The 22,701-nt window shown below is 43.0% G+C and overlaps 1 protein-coding gene across 1 annotated transcript in view; it reads right to left on the bottom strand.

Moving 5' to 3' along the window:
- Positions 1-22,190, bottom strand: part of plin6 (perilipin 6) — a 29,113-nt gene extending 6,923 nt beyond the window's left edge. The window contains exons 1-5 of the mRNA XM_075466532.1: positions 22,167-22,190; positions 20,734-20,932; positions 20,554-20,636; positions 15,813-16,050; positions 13,482-13,663 (exon numbers count right to left, since the gene is read on the bottom strand). Coding sequence (XP_075322647.1) covers positions 13,482-13,663; positions 15,813-16,050; positions 20,554-20,636; positions 20,734-20,932; positions 22,167-22,190 — 726 coding nt within the window. The remainder of the gene's footprint in view (positions 1-13,481; positions 13,664-15,812; positions 16,051-20,553; positions 20,637-20,733; positions 20,933-22,166) is intronic.
- Between the last annotated feature and the right edge of the window lie 511 nt (positions 22,191-22,701).

Genomic DNA, 22,701 nt, shown 5'->3' with positions numbered 1-22,701 from the left:
AGGGACTCGGCCATGTTTTTAGTTTTATGTGTTATGTTTCATGTCTTGGTTCTGAGTTCTTGTTTTTAGTTTTGCTCTCACTTCCATGTTCAGTTCATTAGCTTCACTCGTGTCACCTGTTCATTCCCCCCCAGCTGCACCCAGTCACTAATCACTCCCAGGTCCCTGTTTAGTTGCCAGTCTCCCCTGTCATTTGGTCAGATCCTTACGTTCCTACCCATGCCATTCGTCTTCACCCCCCATGCCTCGCTACGTCATCTTTTGAAGCTAAGTATTTATTCCATGCCATGTCAAGTGATTTTGTTTTGTTTTTGTCACAGTTTAGTTTTTGAATCCGGCTCAGCCGCGCTTTTGTTTGAACTTTTTTTTTTGTGTGAAATAAACCCAGTTTGCTTTTTTTGAAAGTCCGCATCCGTGTCCTACCTCACCCACCCATCCTGACACATATATCCAAGGAGAATGACCCTTATGCTCAGATAAGGAGCATAATCAAACTTTAGCTGTAATGGATTTAATCTCATCATGTCGACCCACTGAGTGTCCCTGCCTTCAGAGTCTGAAGTCGGTCGTGTGTTGAACAGGACGAAGGCGCTTTTCTGCACCTGATTTGAGTCTTTTAGTGATGTTTCTCACCCACCGCGCCTCTCCTTTCTTTCTTTCATCTCGTCCTAACTCGATGAAAACAGGAAGTGTTTTCGGCTGTTTGTTCCCCGTTTCTGTTTCCTTTCTCAGGGGTCTCTGAGCTGTCGGCTGGATGAAACACGCCATGTAAAGATACCATGTTTAACTGATTCCTGATTGAGTTAATCGGGCCTGTAACGAGCGAGTGTGTGATATATCTGTTCTGTTGTTTGGTCACCTGCAAACTCTCTTTTGTTCCGGTGGACTGAATCTGAGGCCAGCTGGCAGGGGCTGAAGTTTCCCAGGAGACAACAGAGGAGAAGATCTGGCCTGGAACCAAATGGCAGCACAATGCGACACGTGAGGACACGTGAGGACACCGGAAAGCCAGCAGGGAAAAAACTCTTTGTTTCTGTCCTGTCAGAAATGAGGTCGGAGTCTCAGAGAAGGAAATCTGTCCTAATGTCCACGATAGGACATTTACAACTAAAAATCAGAAAAGATTCTTAGATTTACTCTGACTTTTATGAGATTACAGACAGTATGAACCCAAATAGTTCAGGTTTTGTTTTATTATTTTAATTCAATTTCTACGTTTCCTTCTCCCGCTCTGTGACGTTTCCTTCTCCCGCTCTGTAACGTTTCCTTCTCCCACTCTGTAACGTTTCCTTCTCCCGCTCTGTGACGTTTCCTTCTCCCACTCTGTGACGTTTCCTTCTCCCACTCTGTGACGTTTCCTTCTCTGTAACGTTTCCTTCCCCCACTCTGTGACGTTTCCTTCTCCCACTCTGTAACGTTTCCTTCTCCCACTCTGTAACGTTTCCTTCTCCCGCTCTGTAACGTTTCCTTCTCCCACTCTGTAACGTTTCCTTCTCCCGCTCTGTGACGTTTCCTTCTCCCACTCTGTAACGTTTCCTTCTCTGTAACGTTTCCTTCTCCCACTCTGTAACGTTTCCTTCTCCCGCTCTGTAACGTTTCCTTCTCCCACTCTGTGACGTTTCCTTCTCCCACTCTGTAACGTTTCCTTCTCCCGCTCTGTAACGTTTCCTTCTCCCACTCTGTGACGTTTCCTTCTCCCACTCTGTAACGTTTCCTTCTCCCGCTCTGTAACGTTTCCTTCTCTGTAACGTTTCCTTCTCCCGCTCTGTAACGTTTCCTTCTCCCGCTCTGTGACGTTTCCTTCTCCCACTCTGTGACGTTTCCTTCTCCCACTCTGTAACGTTTCCTTCTCCCGCTCTGTAACGTTTCCTTCTCTGTAACGTTTCCTTCTCTGTAACGTTTCCTTCTCCCGCTCTGTAACGTTTCCTTCTCCCACTCTGTAACGTTTCCTTCTCCCACTCTGTGACGTTTCCTTCTCCCATGAAAACGTGGTTTTCAGTCTCGTCCTCGACTCATTTTTGTCTCACCGGCAGATAAAGATGACTAATTGTTGGCCAGTTTGACAGAACGAGGTGTGTATTAAACTCTGCTGGTCTTCTTCAGGTAATTGGGTGAAAGGGAGAAAGCAGGCGGTGACCTCTGACCTTTTGACAAGCAGCCAGATGAACACGTGATGACGCACAGTGAGAGGATCCTCATTAGTCTGAACGAGCTGCCAACAGTGAGCAGCTTTTCATCTGTCCACAAAAACGTGAGCAGATAAATAAAGAGCTTCTGTGTTCACACGACTCTCGAACCTGCCAAAATAATCCGATGACGCTCACATTCGCCGTCAGAACAAACGTTAAACAGAACTATGACACGAGGACGGAGCCCAGGGCCAAACCTTTGTAAACCACAGTAATGCTGTTCTGACCTTCTACTGAAGCTCTGTCAGAGTTTCTCTTTGGACATTTGGACACATAGATGAGATTTGGAGTCAGGCGAGCAACAAAAAATTATTAGATTTTTTTTTTCTACATTAATTTACTCAAATAGTGGCCTAAAATGAACAGAAACAGACATTTAATTACAATTTCTTGTATAACAATTAAATTCCAACTAATTTGTATGACTTTGACAGCCATATTAAGTATTTTATGTGGTTTTTGAAGCATTTTGGTCACGAGACACCTCTTATTTCTTTATATTTTGCATCCAAGCAGCTTAAGTGATCTTCAGCAATAGTTTCAAGACTTTCTGAAGGTTTTTCATCATTTTTCTTTGGACATTTTCTGCTTTTTTCCTCATTTTCAGTCCTGTTTTTCCTTTGTTAAGTCCTTTAACTCTGAGCTGTGAACCCTTCAGGCAGGAAAAAGGCTCCAAACTCAAGGGATGAACCAGTGTTGTGTCCAACTTAGCAAAGAAGCCGTTTTAAACTGGATCTTTAGGCACTTTGTTCCCAGCAGCCTGTCACAGAGACACATCATTTGTTCCCATATCTTTAGCTGCATCTGTGAAAAACAGCTTCATAGTTTCAACTTTTTTGTACATTTATGTTAAAACTGCTTTCAGTTACCAAAAGAGTCAAATTAATATAAGAAATTCAGTTTAAAAAAAATCCTAATCCCAAAAAAATGAATGTTATCACGTCTAAAAGTAGGGAAAAAAAACAGACAATAATAAGAAATATATGTTATTCAACATCAAGAAAAAGTAAATAGGATTCAATTTTAAGCTTAAAAAAGGAATATAAGATATAATCTAATGACTAATTATGGAACAATTAATATAAATGAAATGATTAAACTGTTTTATGCCACCAGAAATGAATAATCTAGAAGCTCTTTGTGGGTTTTGGACTGGAATTAAGATTTGTTCCCATTTCTTTAGCTGCATGTGTGAAAAACAGCAAAGATAACACAGTGTGACAGACAGAAAACAGGATTTCTGCAGCAACAAGGTGATTCCCAAAGAGCTGTTAGCTGAAAACTTGGCATATCTCAGCATGGTGTGCAGTGTGTCCTTAAAACATTTGAGGAAACTGGACAAGTGGAGGACAGAAGAAGAAGTGTCAGGCCTAAAGAACTATCTACAGCAGATGAACAGGATCTGAAAGTGATGTCCTTAAGAAAGAGGAAAACATCCAGCAAAGACCTGACACAGGAGCTGAGAGATGCATCTGGACCTTCAGCTGATCCATCTGCTGTTGGCCCAAGCCTCATCAGAAATGGGCTCCATGGAAGGGTGGCTGTCAGGAAGCCGTTCTTAAGGAAGGGAAACAGGGAGAAAAGGCTGAGCTGGGCCAAAGGACACAAGAAGTGGGCTGAAAATCAGTGGCAGCAGGTCTGATGGAGGGATGAATCCTCCCCAGAGCCCGGAGCTCAACATTACTGAAGCAGTGTGGGATCATGTTGGCAGAGATGCGATCATCTACTCTTCTGTAGCCACTCGAGGTTGAAGTCCAGGTTCAACACAGTGAGAAAGTTTAATCATCCTGGTGGGTCAGTTTGAGCTCCAACATGTGATCTGTGGCCATCAGCTGAATGAAAAAGTGTTTGTTTTGGTAGTTATATTTTCCACCAGCAGGAGGAGTCTAACTGAACTACATCTGGCAGACTTCATTTTACAATCAAAGGTCTGGAAACTGCAGCTGGCGCGCGCTCAACTTGCCTATTTGTGCGCGGCCGACATGAGAATGCGCAGGTTCACAGAGATGAAAACAAATAAGTTATAGTTTAAATGTAAAAGTTCAAAATAAAAGTCTGTTTAATGACGGCTGGAAGTTTCTGTTTATAGTTCAGCAAAAAAGAGACAAAGATGTGGAAAATATGTTAAAAAAGATGTGAAAAAGTCTCTGCGTCTGTTCTAGTTTCTGGTTTTTAGTTTTCCAAAAACATCAGCTCACAGTTCTTACTGGATCCTGAGTCTAAGTTTCTGTTCATAGTTCAGCAAAAAAGAGAAAAATACGAGACAAAGATGTGAAAAAGATGTGAAAAATATGTGGGAAAAGATGTGAAAAAGATGTGAAAAATATGTGGGAAAAGATGTGAAAAAGATGTGAAAAAGATGTGAAAAATATGTGGGAAAAGATATGAAAAAGATGTTAAAAATCTTTGCGTCTGTTCCAGTTTCTGGTTTTTAGTTTCCCGAAAACATCAGCTCACAGTTGTTACTGGATCCTGAGTCTGTGAAATAGATAAAACTCCAGAAAACATTTCCAACAACGAGCTGCGGTCAGATGAAAAATTATCAATAACATGTTACTGTCAGGTGGAAACCAAACCAAACACGTTTAATTCTTTGTTTTCACTAATCTTAATAAAACAAAAGTCATCTGATCTTTACCAGGTGACCAAACACAGCAGAAGAGAGTGAAAAACTATGTGAACCCTTTCTGCTTCCACAGGAACTCAGAGGGTCAGTAGCAGCCAGGAGCTGCTGAACAATGCTCTGATTAACAATGATAACACAGTGTGACAGACAGAAAACAGGATTTCTGCAGCAACAAGGTGATTCCCAAAGAGCTGTTAGCTGAAAACTTGGCATATCTCAGCATGGTGTGCAGTGTGTCCTTAAAACATTTGAGGAAACTGGACAAGTGGAGGACAGAAGAAGAAGTGTCAGGCCTAAAGAACTATCTACAGCAGATGAACAGGATCTGAGAGTGATGTCCTTAAGAAAGAGGAAGATACTGAAGAGATACTGGACCATAGCAATGCTTGGAATCAGGTTACATCTGAACAAAATCCAGAGAATACCAAAGTATTCTAGAGTCAAATGTGACTCTAGAATACTCAAGAGCTACATCTCAGACTCTACAGGCCTCAGTTAGCATGCTAAAGGTTAAAGGTCACCCCAAGGTCAGAAACCCAAGAGCTACATCTCAGACTCTGCAGGCCTCAGTTAGCATGTTAAAGGTTAAAGGTCACCCCAAGGTCAGAAACCCAAGAGCTACATCTCAGACTCTGCAGGCCTCAGTTAGCATGTTAAAGGTTAAAGGTCACCCCAAGGTCAGAAACCCAAGAGCTACATCTCAGACTCTGCAGGCCTCAGTTAGCATGTTAAAGGTTAAAGGTCACCCCAAGGTCAGAAACCCAAGAGCTACATCTCAGACTCTGCAGGCCTCAGTTAGCATGTTAAAGGTTAAAGGTCACCCCAAGGTCAGAAACCCAAGAGTTACATCTCAGACTCTGCAGGCCTCAGTCAGCATGTTAAAGGTTAAAGGTCACGACAGCACAGTTAGAAACAGACTGAACAGGTATGGCTTGTGTGGAAGGGCTGCAGGAGAAAGCCTCTTCTCTCTAAAAAGAACATGGCAGCACAGCTTAGGTTTGCAAAGCCGCATCTGAACAAACCACAAGACTTCTGGAACAATGTCCTTTGGACAGACCAGACCAAAGTGGAGATGTTTGCTCATAATGCACAACAGCACGTTTGGAGGAAACCAAACACAGCATATCAGCACAAACACCTCACACCAGCTGTAAAGCACGGTGGTGGAGGGCTGATGATCTGGGCTGGTTCTGCAGCCACAGGACCTGGGCACCTTGCAGCCATTGAGTCCACCATGAACTCCTCTGGATACCAAAGAGTTCCAGAGTCAGACGTGAGGCTGTCTGTCCGACAGCTGAAACTGGGCTGAAACTGGCTCACCAACAGGACAAAGATCCCAAACACAGCAGCAGATCTACAACCAGGGCCAGTTTTTGCTTTGGGCAATGTGGGCGACCGCCCAGGGCGCACTAAAAAAACAAACAAAAAAAAAAAACTTGCCAGTTTTCTGTACTATTGCTCATTTGATCCCAGGCCATCAGGTGCCCAGTTTAGAAAGAGAAGAAGAGGAGAAAGATAAAGGGATGCAGATTTCTATGAGGGACCTGTGTGACCTAGGCTATAGGCTAACTGTTAGCCTCTTGCTAACATGTTGCTGTTAGCCACGACTGTGTTTGAGTTTTAGTTTTGCTGAACCAGAATTAGAATTGAGGCATCATGTCATGCAGCTAATTTCACCCAGAGGCAACCTGGTCTGGTTTGTGTTTGCAACACAACATGTTAATGTTAATGTTAATGCTAATGCTAATGCTAATGCTAATGTTAAAGCCAGCTATAAACAGGGTGAAAACAGCTGCTACAGTCTGAGCTCTGTTGGTATCAGAAGTGCAGGAATCTGTTTTTATGCTCCATACAGTAGCCTTTTTTTTTTTTTTTTTAGCTTTCTTTGGTTATTTTTTAGGATTTTTAGGTTATTTAAGGATTTGTGATTGATATTTATATTCTGTATTTCATTTATTTATGGTGTTTTTTCTCAGTTCTTTTTGTGCCTTTTTGTATTTAAGATTATATAGAATAAAATGATACAAATAATATAATATGTTGTTGTATTGGTGCCGGGGTAAGGGATGGTTCGCCCAGGGCGTAAATCTAGCCAGCACCAGTTTAGTTTCAGACTAGTTTCTCTGTGTTGTTATCATCGGTCCATCAGCTCAGATGCTGCCAGCAGCACGTAGGCCGGGGTTGACTTGAGTTCCAGCCGTCTGAACAGGAAGCAGATCCATCTGTAATGGAGCTGCTTCCTGTCTGTGTGGCCTTCAGCTTTATCTCTCAGGTCTTCAGGGAACACGTTTGAAACGTGTTTCCAAATAAAGAGCAGCAGCAGGTCAGAGAGGACGAGCTCAAACGGGTTTCAGATGTTCTTAAAGGGACAGTTCGCCTCTTCTGACATGAAGCTGTGTAACATCCCATATCAGCAGCATCATTTCTGAACATCTTCTTACCCCCTGCTGCGTCCTGTGAGCAGAGTTCCAGCCTCGTTTTGGTGTTGATGAAGGTAGTCCGGCTAGTTGGCTGGGGTTTAAAAAATAAAGCGTTTTGCTTCTCAGAACAATATGCGTTCAACAGAGTAATACATTTGCATCACAAAATGGTTCTCCAGGAAAAAGTCAGACTTTTTTTAAACCCCAGCCAACTAGTTGGACTACCTTCGTCACTTCTTGGTCAATTCTTGGACCTCTTCTGTTTAACTTGTATATGCTCCCTTTGGGTCAGATATTGCAGAACTTTAACATCAATTATCACAGTTATGCAGACGATACACAACTTTATGTGTCTCTGTCACCATGGCGACTGCAGCCCAGCAGACGTACTGTGTCAGCGCCTGGAGGAAGTAAACACCTTGACGAGAGAGAATTTTCTACAATTAAATGAAGACAAAACTGAGATCATTCTGTTTGGTAGCAAAGAGAAGAGGGTCAGCGTTGGTAAATATCTTGAGACTCGGGACCTTACAATCACTGAGCGAGTCGGTAACCTCGGAGTGTTGATAGACTCAGATCTGACTTTCAGCAGCCACATCAAAGCTGTCACCAAGGCAGCTTTTTACCACCTCAGAAACATCAACAGAATTAAAGGTTTCCTCTCCCAAACAGCCCAGGAGAAACTCATCCATGCATTCATCTCCAGCAGACTCCATCACTGTAACGCTCTTTTAACTGGACTTCCCACAAAGAGCATTAAACATCTGCAGCTCATCCAGAACGCTGCTGCTGGAGTTTTAACCCGGACTAAGAGATCTGAACACATCACAGCAGCTTTAAAATCTTTACTCTGGCTTCCAGTCAGTCACAGAATAGATTTTAAAAGCCTGCTGATGGTTTACAATCTGTGATGTGTTCAGAGAATATAAAGCCAGCAGAGCTCTGAGATCCAAGGACTCAGGTCAGCTGGTCCAGTCCAGAGTCCAGACTAAACATGGAAAAGCAGCATTTAGCTGTTATGCTGCCAACAAGTGGAACAAACTGCCAGTGGAGATTAAACTTTCACCAAATGGAGACATTTTTAAATCCAGGTTAAAGACATTTCTGTTCTCATGTGTCTATGCATGAAATCTGCACGCTATCTTTGAACTTATCTGGACTGTTGCTTGTTTTTAAATTCATTTAAATGATTTTATTTGTTTCTCTTTATATTCTTTTATGTATTTTTAATGCTTCTCCCTGCTGCAATGCTTTTATTTTATGTGAAGAACTTTGAATTGTTTTGGACATGAAATGTGCTACAAATAAATTTGATTTGACTTGATTTAAATACAGTTAGTTAGGTTTAGGCAGTGTTTTTTCCCTCACTCAGCTCATTAGCTTCACTCATGTCACCTGTCTGTTATTGCCACCAGCTGCACTCATTCACAATCACACCCAGTCTCCCCTGTCCTTTTGTGAGATCCTTACTGGATTTTCACCCCTCATGCCACGTATTTGAAGTTCAGTGTTCTTTCATATATCATGCCGAGTCTTTTGTTCCACAGTTTAGCTTTTTGTTATCCGGCTCAGCCTTTTGTTTAACTTTGTTTTTGCGTTAAATAAACCCAGTTTGCTTTTTTACATCTCTGAGTCTGTGTCCTGCCAACCCACCCGTCACCACACATGGAGGCGGCGGACTCATTTCTGGGACCTGAATGAGGACTTCTGGCGCTGTCTGGAGCAGGACGCCACCTCGCATCAGAGACTGCAGGTGACTGATGAGCTCCTGAACTTTCTTTTAGAGAGACGGAGACTCCAGAAATGGACGAATAACCTGGACGATGTTTGGAGCCATGCCAGGTCTGTGCAGCTCCTCTCCTACACCACAGCCCCAGGACCCGCGGCCCCAGGACGCCAGAGAGCCCCCCCCCAGAAACCAGGGAGCTAGCCACAGAAACCAAGCAGCTAGCCACTTTGGAGGCGGGGCCCGGAGAGCCTGGGGACCTGCGATTTCGAGCCCCTCCCTCCCACTGGTTGGGATGTCTGGGATCCATCCCTTAAGGGGGGGGGGGGGTTCCCCCGTTGTCCGGCTGCCCGCCGGACGGTCTCCAGCTCCTCCTGCCGCCACGTCGCAGGAAGTCTACCATGTCCTACCAACGCACCCGTCACGACAATTGCTGAAATGGAATGTCATACAGCTTCATGTCAAAAGAGGCGAACTATCCCTTTAAAAGATGATGGTGCAGATGATGATGGTGCTGATGATTATGGTGCAGATGCTGATGATGGTGCTGATGGTGATGGTGCTGATGGTGATGGTGGTGGAGATGATGATGATGGTGGGGCAGATGATGGTGGGGCAGATGCTGGTGGGGCAGATGCTGGTGGGGCAGATGATGATGGTGGGGCAGATGATGATGGTGCTGGTGCTGATGATGGTGGTGCAGATGGTGATGCAGATGGTGATGATGGTGATGGTGCTGATGGTGATGGTGGTGGAGATGATGATGACGGTGGGGCAGATGCTGGTGGGGCAGATGATGATGGTGGGGCAGATGGTGATGCAGATGGTGATGGTGCTGATGAGTCCGATCCTCGGCTCAGATTTGAAGCAGCAGCTGTGTCATCGATCTGTATCTGATGGGGCTGAACTCCGGCTGTGTTTGTTGGTGTTCTGCAGGACGAAGAAGCGCTCGTGTGTGTCACTTAGCCGCTTCAAACACACACACGTGCAGTTGTGCTCCTATCTTTGTGAGGACCTTCCCCATCAGGAGTTTTCCCATCTTCTGGAGCTCTTTTTGGTCTAATTTGTTCTGGGACAGTCTTTTTTTTTTTTCTGTTTTTCACACGATTAACGAACGATTTCTGCAGGTTTGATTGTTTTTAACTGTATTTAACCTAAAAAAATAGCAGTTTTTGTATCTTATTTGCATAGTTTTTGAGACTTAAATGGAACCATCATTTGTTAGCACTCTGTCAGCTCTTTTGTGGAATTGATGGTATTTTAAGCACCTCTGGGACTATTTTTGGCCCTTTTTCTTTGGTTTGGACGAGTTGTAATCCGTCCTTAGGCCCCTCATTTCAACCCAGTTGTTTACTTTTAGACTGATCTGGTTTCTAACAGTTTCTTAGAGCTTTCTTCTAGTTTTTAGGCACAGACTGAAGTAGAGCAGCTGTATTACAGCCTGAGTCCTGCAACCCGTGACAACCAACACGTTTCCCACTTTCCTGAAGCCTGGGACTCTCACAGAGATGGATATCTGCGCCCTCCCCCGTGGGAGCAGCTGTGTCACGTCTCCACGTCCGCTTGTTAGCTCTGGATAATGTGTTTCTGCTGATCTCTATCACCGACATGACAGAAATGTTCAGTTTCTCTCAGGGAGCAGCTTCTGTCTGAGTTAAACCGATCCAAATCTCAAACTCAGAACAGCTGCTGAGTGTGTGTGTGTTGGATGAATCCTGACGAATCGCACGTGCACAGATCCCAGTATCTGACTCTGGGTAACTTACCCCTCTGATATCTTTGGTCATATTTGTATAAAATGTCCCGAGGTCGATCCTTTTTGGACGCAGTATTTTGAAACCTGGCGAATAAATGTTCATATGTAGCACCTCTGTAAGACTAAGGTTTAAAACTAAGCATCATTCAGGACATTGCACTGCGTTTGATGGTGGTTGCCATTTCAAACTTAACCACTAGATGTCAGTCACTATTACATGCTGTTGATTTAAGATTCTAAGAGAATCTGCAAGAAAAAAAAATTAAATAAACAAGAGCCAGAACGTGATTTAAGATCGTGTTAAAATGAAACTTTTGGGGTCTGACCAGCCAGAACCAGAGATTTTGTTTGAAATCATGGATGCTGCATCCATTGGGCTACAGATGATCGTTGCAGCACACAGCTCAAACCATCTTTAATGCTGAACCATATTTAAATGTTTTGGACCAAAACATGTTTGTCCAGCTGCTAAACTGACCTTTTACTGTGAAACAAAAACTATAGAATTTCTGAAGATATACTGATAGACACAGATCTAAAACATCAAGGGCTGGGCAACGATTCAATTTTTTAAAATCTAATTAATCACATGATTTCCCTGATTAATTGCATTTTTACCAGTCAGTAAAATCCAGTCAGTGGATTTGGATTAGAAGAAGCAATAGCAGCTGGGGGCCCATCAGGGGGAGCACTTAGGGTAAACAGACTTTTGGAAGAAACAAGGAAGAAATCCAGGATGTATTTAGGTGGAGGGTGTGGCCCATGTGAGCCTTTTGAAACCAGGCGGCCATTTAGGTGAGTTGCCCTGCATGACCTTGTTTTTGCTGGCATTTTTAGTGATTATAGGACTGTTTAGGTGAGTTTGTCTGCTGAATCTGCTCGTGTGTCTTGTCCCGCCTCCACCTCTGGCACCCTCTATACTTTCATTACCCCCTACCGGAACCAGGGTTTGAATCCCATTCCTACTTTTCTTTACTTCTTCTATTTCTACCCCCTACCGGAACCAGGGGTTGTATCCCCACCCCGCTGTGACTGGTGTGCAGTTGGTGAGAGGCTGGGGTAGCTTGAGGCTGTGGATGAAAAGATGGTTGTTGTGGTGTGAGGAGCAGAGATGGCTGGCATTAGGGGGGTGACTCTGGGACGCCAGTGATCACGCTCTAGCCTCCTGGAGGTGTTGTGGCCCCCAACTAGACAAAACACTGATGAGCCCAATGACATGTTAGTCAGCACTGCTCACTGATCTATATAGTCAGTTTAGGGAATTATTCACTGACTCTGGTCAAAGTTTCTTGTGTTTACCTTGAACTTAATGCTCCTGTTGGATCAGTTCTGATCAGAGATAACATATTGGCTGTGTTCGAAACAACATACTCATCAATCAGACAGTATGCAGAGCGTTTACCCACAATGCATTTCGCTCCTGCCCGAGCCGAAATCAGCCGGCCTGAAGCTGATTTCGCTTAAGCTCTAAACACTGTAAACTTTAGCAACATTTGAAACATTTTCAGGTGAGAAAGTAGTCGTTTAGATCCCCAACGTGTTGAAAACCTGACAAAATACCGGCTGTTTACAATTTTGTTCCCACGAATTCGGCGCTACTAAAGCTAGCCGCAGTGAGCAACGCACTTCCTGTTATTTTCACAAAATAAAATACCCGTTGCCTTTTATCATAGGGAAAGCCATTACCATACAATTGGTGCTTTTGTTTTGAAAACAGGAAGTGAACCTACCCTCGTTGTAGCTAGCTTGAAACTGCCGTTTTGACAGGAAATGACGATCGGCGACGTCACGTTACGTTGCATCTTGGGTAGTTTGAGTATGAGTAGTAACCTCATGATGCATACCCAACATTTAGGAAGATCTAGTATGCATTCGGGAACTTCTCGCTCGCTTAAACTCGCATACTAACTCAAAAAGTTAGTATGAGTAGTAGGAGAAGTATGCGGTTTGGAACACAGGTAATGTTTGAGGACATACAGAGCCTTTGAGGGGCGGCCATGATGGAACTGCTGAGTAGCTATAGGGATTCCTGCCTTTTCTGTGTTGTAGGGGGGAGGACACTGACATTGTTAAGCAGATGCAAAATAGAGCCTCAGACAAACAGTAGCTGTGTAAAAACTATAAGTCGTATTTTAAAAAAAAAAATGTTTGAACAGCGAGTGACAGAATCTTGTCCTGGACACACGGATGCTTTTTTTTTTTTTTTTTTTTGTTAATCTACTGTGTAAAATATAGCTTTCATGGCAGGTTAAAAAAAAGACCTCACCCAATAAATTCAGCATGTTTACTCTGTTTTGAGGCGATTTGAGAGAAAACTGTGACAGTAACAAACGGTTAAAGAGGACGAAAAACCTATATTTTGATGTGTAAATTGTATATGAAGAGAAGTTGAGAGTATTCCCCTTTTATTTAAAAATAGTTTGTACGCATACTTGATGCTTTTTGCATTAGCACCATTAAATTTGACCGAACTGTTAACTCATGGACTTTACTATCAGTGCAACAACATTATGCCTCTGATCAAAAAATTGAATGTTTTTACATTAATTCTGACTTTTTTCAGACATTTTTGTCTGTAAAAAGTAGCCAAACTGCTTCTTGTCGGTTAGATTCTGGTTTGACAGGAACTTTTGGGGTAAAACCTACTTATGGGATGGGTGTCTGTGACTAACCTTCACCTGTAAGTTACTCTGCTCGTTGTCCCTGAACAAACTCTAATGATTTTAGAGCCGGGACAGTGAAGGCGAGTTGGGCTCGGCCTCACCTGATCAGCAGCGTCTCCCAGCGTCCGGGCGACTCTCTCCAGTCGCTCTCTGACCTTGGTCATTCGGTAATAAAGCTGCAGGCTGAGCGTCAGCAGGAGGCTGCGGATCCTGGTCCACAGGCTGGGCTCGTCGTCCTCGTCCTCGTCCTCGTACTCCTGCACCCTCATCTCCCACTCCCGACCTGACGGACCGACAAAAAACAAACGCATCGCACAAGTGTTCCTTTGAGTTTCGACAGAAACTGTGAAGCAAACATTCACTTTGGGGGAGTGTTCAGGCAGCTGACTCGTTTTAATAATAAATCCTGAGAAGGTTTTACCTGCTGGACAAATCTACTGAGTTCTTCACAGTCTGACTCTGAGAAACATTTGATCTTTTCCTAAACTTTTTTTGATCTTTTCTGGTCTCTTCCTGAGAGACATTTGCTGAACTTCTTGATGATTCTCTGATGGAGTTTGGCCCAAAGCGGTGAGCCCCGACCCATCCTTGTTGGAGAGGCTGAACCTTTGGTGAATGCTGCTGTTATACCCGATCCTGACACCCTCGCCTGTCAGCAGCTAACCTGCTGGTTGGAGAAGCTTCCAGAAACTTAAAAAAAAAAAGGTTCAAACCAGTTATCTAACGATGGATTTGCATTTTAGATGCATTTTAGGTTTGTATGTGATGCAAAACAGCAGATCTTCTTGTTCTTACAGTTTTTATAATGCTGGTATTTAGGATTCTTTCGGCTCAAAGTGTTTCTTCTCTTGAGGAAGTGATGACAGACTGAACGAGCTGCCTGTTCATGTCTTAAACTAAAAGTGGTTTTAAAGAAAACAACTTGTATCACATCCGGTCCTCTGGTGCAGAGAAGCTTTCACAAACGTCCGCCTCACAGTGTGATCGTTTCACCTTCAGTGTGATTAACGTCACCATTTGACATTCTGCCTGCTGTCTGACCCAAAAACACTTCAATAAAACCCTCTCAGAGCCTAAAGGGATGAACGTAAACTCTGCAGAGCTTCAGCTCCCTCTGCTGCTGCTTCTTCAACTCACAACTGTGAGACAAACACACAAGTTCCCGACAAACCTGCTCAAATCTATTGTAAGATGAGAGTGATTATGGCAGTGAATTAAAACTGTTTGTCATAGGTTAGATGAAGTGCTTTGGAGGAACTGGACTGTTTCTGATGATAGATAAAAGGGCTGTATTAGGACATTTTTTACAGTTCTCAATCAAGATAATGCTCATGAATTAAAAAAGCAGGTGTTCAGTGGCTTTTTAGAGGTTGGAGTCATTGGTTTTATAGTTTTTCAACAAATAATTTATCATGTTCAGTGTCCTCTTCCAATTATTTATATAAAAAATAAGGCTGGGCAAGTTAACTCGTTAGTTATTTAATTTCATTTCATCACACATTAATGCAGTTTTTAAAAAACATTTTATATAATTTTTTGGGGCTTTTGTGCCTTTAATGGAAAGTTCAGAGAGACAGGAAGCAGGGGGCAGAGAGAGGGGGAACAACATGCAGCACAGGGCCGTCCGATGTGGGACTCGAACCAGGGCCAGCTGCAGCGAGGACTATAGCCTCTGTACATGGGGCGCCTGCTCAGCCCACTACGTCACGGACCCCCCCTGTTTTATTATTTATTTTATTATTGTAAAAGTCTGTTGCTCACAGGGTTTTATTCTGTAAAAGTCTGCTGCTCACAGGCTTTTATTTTGTAAAAGTCTGTTGCTCACAGGCTTTTATTTTGTAAAAGTCTGTTGCTCACAGGCTTTTATTTTGTAAAAGTCTGCTGCTGTCTGCTGTGGAACAGGAAAAGAAAGTAATCGGCGGATCCACCAAACATGGAGAAGGGTACGGAACTTTTACTCGGCCATTTTCATGTTAAAGTTCTTCCAGACGGCGGAGTCGACAGAACCAAAGTCATCTGTAAACACTGCCAAGTTGAATTGTCTTCTCAGCGTAGTAGTTCCAGTCTAAAATATCACTTAAAGGCAAAACACACAACTGATAGCAGCAAGTCATTCAAGGAAACAGACAGTGGAGCGAGGCTTCTACATAAAAACTACAGAAAGATGCTGATGTTAAAAGTGTGTTTGCACAGCAAATGTTATGGCACTTTCATTCATATGGCAGCACATTTAAAATAAAGCTAAATGCTAAAAGCTATACACTACTTTTGGATTCATTTTTGGATTTTGCGTACAAATGAGATTAATCGTGATTAATCAGGGAAATCATGTGATTAATTAGATTAAACATTTTAATCGTTGCCCAGCCCTAATAAAAAAGGCTCAATATGTCTCCTTAAATATCTCGCTTCAATCAGATTTCTGTACTCACGCAGAGTTGGTGGGAGGGGCAGGTAGTAGGCGGTGGCGTCCTCCAGACGACTCAGCACATTGTCGAATCCCGACGCGGCGGCGTGGCCAATCTGAGTGCTCTGCAGCTGCCGCACGGTCATCCGAACCGCCTCGGCCACACGCTCCAACTGATCCAGAGCTCCATCCAGGTTGTCCACCACCCACAGCTGCGCGTCATCCACCGTCAAGAAGAAGGCATCCTTCAGGTGAGTCATCACCTGAGAGGCAGGAGGCTACACTTGGTCAGCATCAGCAGACTCAAAGAGACGAAACCTCAGGATTTGGAACGGATGGATCACAAGTCGCACCTCATTTACTGACAAAAACAAATAACTTTAAATTTTAACGCCTATTGTCGCATATATGCTACAAACCGTTTGACTCAATCAACCAGCTGAGATAGCATCTTTATTCCCCCAATGCCGGTTAGTCCATATTCACTACGACCGCAAAGTGACAGACTTATTTCCTGTTGCAGATTTATATGAATAAATATGTAAAAATAAAAAGGGTGAATAAAAAACATTGTTTTTTCACTGTTATATTACTCTGTTGTTATCTTATTATTGACCATTATGCCTGGTGTTGCAAATAAGCAACATACCAAATTACATACCAAACATACCAAAGTGACTCAAAATTGACCAGGATGCCAATTTCTATTTATTTTTTGTGCAAAAGTGAAATTAATAATCTCAGCATTATTTACCATCTACTTAAAGGCTAAAACACACACAAAACATTTTTTTATATACAGCTATATAAATTCAGGCGTTAAAGGGGAACTCCGGGGCATTTGAAGCGCGTTTCCATTGCTAGAAGTTGTCAAATACTGCCAGTAGGACACAGACCGGTGCAAATCTGCGCTCCCTGTGTGGAGATCGCTCTGTTCGCACAGCGTGTCATGCGAGGCTAATACGTGGTGGCTAAGGGGCAAGCGCTAACCCTTCCACGTAAAACAACAACTTGCACACTGCAGAAACGTCACACCACTTTATAATCCATCCGACAATAAAGTCACAAGCCTTACCATCAAAACCATATGCATGGTTCTCACATTACTGGCATGGGGACGTTACAAAACAACTTTATAAACAGCATGTCACTCACCGGCTGGTTGTAGGCTCGCGCATGTGAAAGCCCAAAAGAGTCGATGGAGAATAATCCCATATACAAAACAATTATATTCTCTAGAAAAACTGCGTTCAAGTATTTAAAACATTACAACAATATTACTGGGCATGTATTGTTGTAATGTTTTAAATACTTGAACGCAGTTTTTCTAGAGAAAATAATTGTTTTGTATTTGGGATTATCGTCCATCGACTCTTTTGGGCTTTCACATGCGCGAGCCTACAACCAGCCGGTGAGTGACATGCTGTTTATAAAGTTGTTTTGTAACGTCCCCATGCCAGTAATGTGAGAACCATGCATATGGTTTTGATGGTAAGGCTTGTGACTTTATTGTCGGATGGGTTATAAAGTGGTGTGACGTTTCTGCAGTGTGCAAGTTGTTGTTTTACGTGGAAGGGTTAGCGTTTGCCCCTTAGCCACCACGTATTAGCCTCGCATGACACGCTGTGCGGACAGAGCGATCTCCACACAGGGAGCGCAGATTTGCACCTCTCTGTGTCCTACTATCAGTATTTGACAACCTCTAGCAATGGAAACGCGCTTCAAATGCCCCGGAGTTCCCCTTTAAGGGGTTAACCCTAATTTTTGGTCGAGCTGCCTCTAGGCCTGAAATGATGTTGTTTGGGCTGAGAATAAACATCGGGCCTCATGCAAGAACCGTTCGTACACACAGATTTGTTCTTAAATCATCCGTGCGAGTGATTTAAGAGAATTTGCGCATTCACCAATCTTTTCGTATTTTACGTTTTCTTTCAGGTACGAACAGAATTTACGAGTGATCCAGACCTGTCGTAGGAGTTTTGTAAAATAGTCCGCTGTTATTCCAATCAAGTTTGCTTGACTATTGGATTGTATATTTAATTACTTTGAAGAAAACATAAATAAATATACATTATATACATTATACCCCATAATCATGCTGACATTATTCTGTTTGACTTAAATTGTGCACTAATTGAAGGTTCATTTGAATCTGTATATAGCAAAGGTCAATGGGAAGCGTAACCAGCGACTGACTTTCTACTTTTGGATGCCTTAGCACGTCAGGCTCTTGGAAGAGACAGTGTGGACAGACGAATGGCTGACATCACGATTAAGATTCCCAAGGACTGTGCTGCTACAAATATGCATCTTGCTAGAGCCACGACTCCAGAGAAAAACACGCCGATCAAACCCAATTCCACCACACGCCCAGGTCCTCACCACCCTTGGATTTTTGGCCCCTGGAACCTTTCAGAGGGAGATTGGAGACAGATCGGGGGTGTCCCAGTCCTCTGTGAGCCGTGCGCTCCCCTTGGTCATCAAAGCGCTCATCAGTTTATCACCCATGGTACATCAGATTCCCATACACCGCTGTCCAACAAGTACAGATTAAGAGGGACTTTCATCCCGTGGCTGGACTGCCAATCATAATTGGAGCAATGCACACATATACGCATCAAAGCACCCGTGCTGTTGAGGAGCGCACTGAGCTGAAGGCCAGGTGGGTGTGTCTCCATACCTCGTTCATGGCGCAATATTGCCATGAACGAGGGTCTCCACCTGAACCAGCCCAGGCAGACCAGAAGGTGTGGTGCCAGAAGACCCCCCTCATGGACCCCCCCATCAAAGAGCCATCATGATGAGGCAACAACTGATTGCACGGCTTTAGTTGCAGTCATCGAGCGCCTGCCCATGGCGAGACATTTTTTTTTTTAAGCCATTTTCATCAAACCATTTATTTTTTTATTTCGGTGACATGGTATTAACAGCACTCGTAACTGTTTCCCATTTCTTCGCTTTAGGTCCCGTAATTCCACTGCTGATGTGATACACACTAGTGTGAAAACACCTGGTCACTTTTTGTTCAGTTACAGTCAAAGAAAATCTGTTGGTTATTTGTGTGGGTAACTTTACACAGCACTTTAATTTTGCCTAGCTAAAGATTTAATGATTTAAAAAAAAAAATACTATTGCGGGAGGCAATGTTAGTGTACAGAAAAAATGGAGAAAGTGGAACCAAAGTGCGATAATCGTTGCACCGCGACGTCTTAGGTGGGGAGCCCCTCCCTCTGCTCTCAGACCGAGATTCGGGGAAGAAGATGGCGGCTCGCTCTTTCACTGACAGATGTAACGATTCTGTTTTCCAGGTTAGTACACGGTAAAATGTACATAAATATGTCTCCCCTTGAAGTGTACAGTTATGTGTAGTAGCTGTGATATGTCTGTTGTGGAATTTTTGATGTGTTTCATTGAGTTTAAGAACCGCGGCTAGAACCGCGAAATACAGTTTTTTTCTGTAAGCTATGGCGCTAACGGTTGTTTAGCCTGTGTGTGCTTGTGACTGTGCAGGTGTTTGATTTTGTATGACGTCGTCTCCACTCCCTAGCAATGTCTTTATTTCGGTTTCTGAAGTCCTGATATGTTAAGGATGAGTGTTAATGTTCTAGTAAAATAAGGAGGTTTATAGTTAACAGCTTAAGAGTTAATCCTGAATTTTCACAGGAACCGTTACAGTCTGGTCTGAGATAAGAAAAATGCAATCTAAGTTGAATGGTTATCCCTATGTGTACAGTGTTCCATGTTTTGACCCTAAAGTCATTTAAAGCCAAAGAGAGTTACATTATTACATTAATGTTAAAATTAGTTTCCTGAGTTAAAAAGAAACAAAGATACATCTACATAGATTAAAATGTTTATTCTTTTGAAATTGGTGCATTTGGAAGAAAGTGATTTATTTTTGTAATATGACTATTTCTCTGAATGTGTGTGTGAGAAATATTGGCCACTGATGTGTGGAGAGTACAGAACATTGTGTTAACAATTACCAAATGAAACTGAAACATGATTACATGTGGGGAAACGTTTATTGTTTTATACCATGATTGTTGGAAGTTTGTAATAAATCAGACCGAGATTCGGGGAAGAAGATGGCGGCTCGCTCTTTCACTGACAGATGTAACGATTCTGTTTTCCAGGAAACTTCCAGGAGAGTTGACAGCAGTGAGCCAGAATAAACTATCATTTGTTACTTCCGGTTACCACCTTTGAAACCCGTAACACTGACACTGCTAAAATGATAGATTTTCCTTTTTGGATCTCTGGAAGCAGAACTTCAATCTCAGAGCCCCTAAAGTTGTTCTTTTTGCACCTTGATGCCATTCTCATGACTCAACACTCAACACTTCCTGGCACAGGAGCGAGGAAGCACAGCCTTATATGGTATAATTTAGGGCGTGGAGTATGCAAATCTTCTATCCTTGTGCACGTGCACTTAGATACGCACAGGTGGGATTCATCATTTACGCAGGTCGTTTACACATTTTTTCCAAAGTTAAGAGCGTTTGTTGAATCTGACGTGGCGTGTTTGTACGAGACCTTACGAAAAAATTGAGAGAAATTTAGAATAAAAATACGAAAATGTTCTTGCATGAGGCCCATTAAGAGTAACCAAATGTTATTCCACTAAAGTTGCGAATATGTCACAAAAAACCACCTCAACAACATCCAATATTATGTGTACTGCCGATTCAATATGAACCTTGAACGACGTGATCAAACTATTTATTTAAAATAAAATATGTTTCAGAAAAAAGAGCAAGACAAACCTCATCTGTCGACTGGTTCAGGATTGGAAAGTTTTTTTCCAGAAGATCAAGACCATCGAGGGCAAAACTGTTGGCGACTTCAACTGCACAGAGCAAGATTAAACACATGAGTCACTGCGGATAAAAAGGAATGTGTGGGTAGACTCGGTCATGTTGTCAGCAGCAGTCATTTCTACGTACTCTGTGGCTCCAGACTCTGGAGGAGAGGCGTTACTCTTCTCATGGCCTCTTTAGAGATGCTGCGAACTCCGACCTCTGCCACTCCTCCCATCAGCCCCAGCAGAGGATACCGATCTTTGACCCCAGAGTACGCTGAAGTCACGGACTGGAAAGCCGATTGAACCAGAGGCAGACTGGAAACTTTCAGAAAAGCACTGCTCTGAAACACAGATTGAACAGGGCTGCACCATCAGCTCCACTAAATCCAATAGACTCACCAACTAATCAGTTCTACCACCTACTCATCCAACCACCCATCCAATCCATCATCCAACTATCCAATCAATCATCCAACCATCCAACCACCCAACTATCTAACCATCCAACTACCCAACCAATTATCTAACCACATAACCAACCAATCATCCATCCACCCAACCAACCAACTATCAAATGATCCAACTATCCAACCAAGCAACAATCAATCATCCAACCGCCCAACTATCCAATGACCCAACTATCCAATCAACCACCCAATCCAACCATCCAACTATCTAACCATCCATCCAACCACCCAACCAACTGTCTAACCATCCAACCAACCAACTATCAAATGATCCAACTATCCAACCAAGCAACAATCAATCATCCAACCACCTAACTATCCAATCAACCATCCAATGACCCAACTATCCAATCAATCATCCAACCACCCAATCTGGCCACCCAACCAACTGTCTAACCATCCAACCACCCAACCAACTGTCTAACCATCCAACCACCCAACTATCTAACCATCCAACCACCCAACCAACTTTCTAACCATCCAACCACCCAACTATCAAACCATCCAACTACTCGACCAACTATCTAACCACATAACCAACCAACCACCCATCCAGCCAACCAACCAACTATCAATGATCCAACTATCCAACCAAGCAACAATCAATCATCCAACCAACCAACTATTTAACCACCCAACCAACTGTCTAACCATCCAACCACCCAACTATCTAACTATCTAACCATCCAACTACCCAACAAAGTATCTAAGCACCCATCCAACCACCCATCCGGCCAACCAACCAACTATCCAATGATCCAACTATCCAACCAAGCAACAATCCAACTATCCAACCAACCATCCAATCAATCATCCAACCATCCAACTACCCAACCAACCACCCATCCGGCCAACCAACCAACTAACTATCCAATGATCCAACTATCCAACCATCCAACCACCCAACTATCCAATCATACAACCAAACAACTATCTAACCATCCAACCACCCATTTGGTCAACCAATTATCCAATCAATCATCCAACCAAGCAACCATCATTCCAACCATCCAACAAGTCATGACATGTTATTGTTAATGTAGTCAAGCACAGCTGTGCAAAGGCTGAAGGGCTTGGGCAGCTCTGTTGTAACTGTTTTTAATCTCACCTTATGATCCTGACGAGCTGCCATTTCCACTTCACCAAATCTAAAGAGAAACAAATAAAAGAGAGCTCACAAATGAGATTCTTCATCATGACTCCAAAATTTAGCCTTTAATGTCAGCATGAGGCGGTCAGCTGCCGAGCCTCCACAAAGCGAGAGACTGTTGAGCTCCGACCAGCATGGAAATCAGCTTTTTCTTTGCATCGTCTGAAGCAGTCATTGAAATTGCTCATTCAGCCCAACGTCTTTAACGAGAGCGCAGAAAATGGCGTGAAGAATTCACCAGGTGAAAATAATATGCTTTATTAACATTTAAATCAGCTGAGTCTTGTTTTGGTGAATTCCCCCAAAAGAGGGAGAAAAACACTCCAAAGTCAAGTGGAATAAAAACATTATGACAGAAGACTGTTGGACAGTAAATTAAAGATTTATATTTTCAAATTTAACATAACAGAAACGCTTCTATATATATTCTATATTGACTTCAAGTAAACATATTTTACAGGAGAGTAGGGGAGCAAGTCCTCCTAATTGATTA

Source organism: Odontesthes bonariensis, chromosome 5 (assembly GCF_027942865.1).
Source record: "Odontesthes bonariensis isolate fOdoBon6 chromosome 5, fOdoBon6.hap1, whole genome shotgun sequence".
Classification (NCBI taxonomy): Eukaryota; Metazoa; Chordata; class Actinopteri; order Atheriniformes; family Atherinopsidae; genus Odontesthes; species Odontesthes bonariensis.
This window is presented reverse-complemented; position numbering and strand designations above follow the sequence as displayed.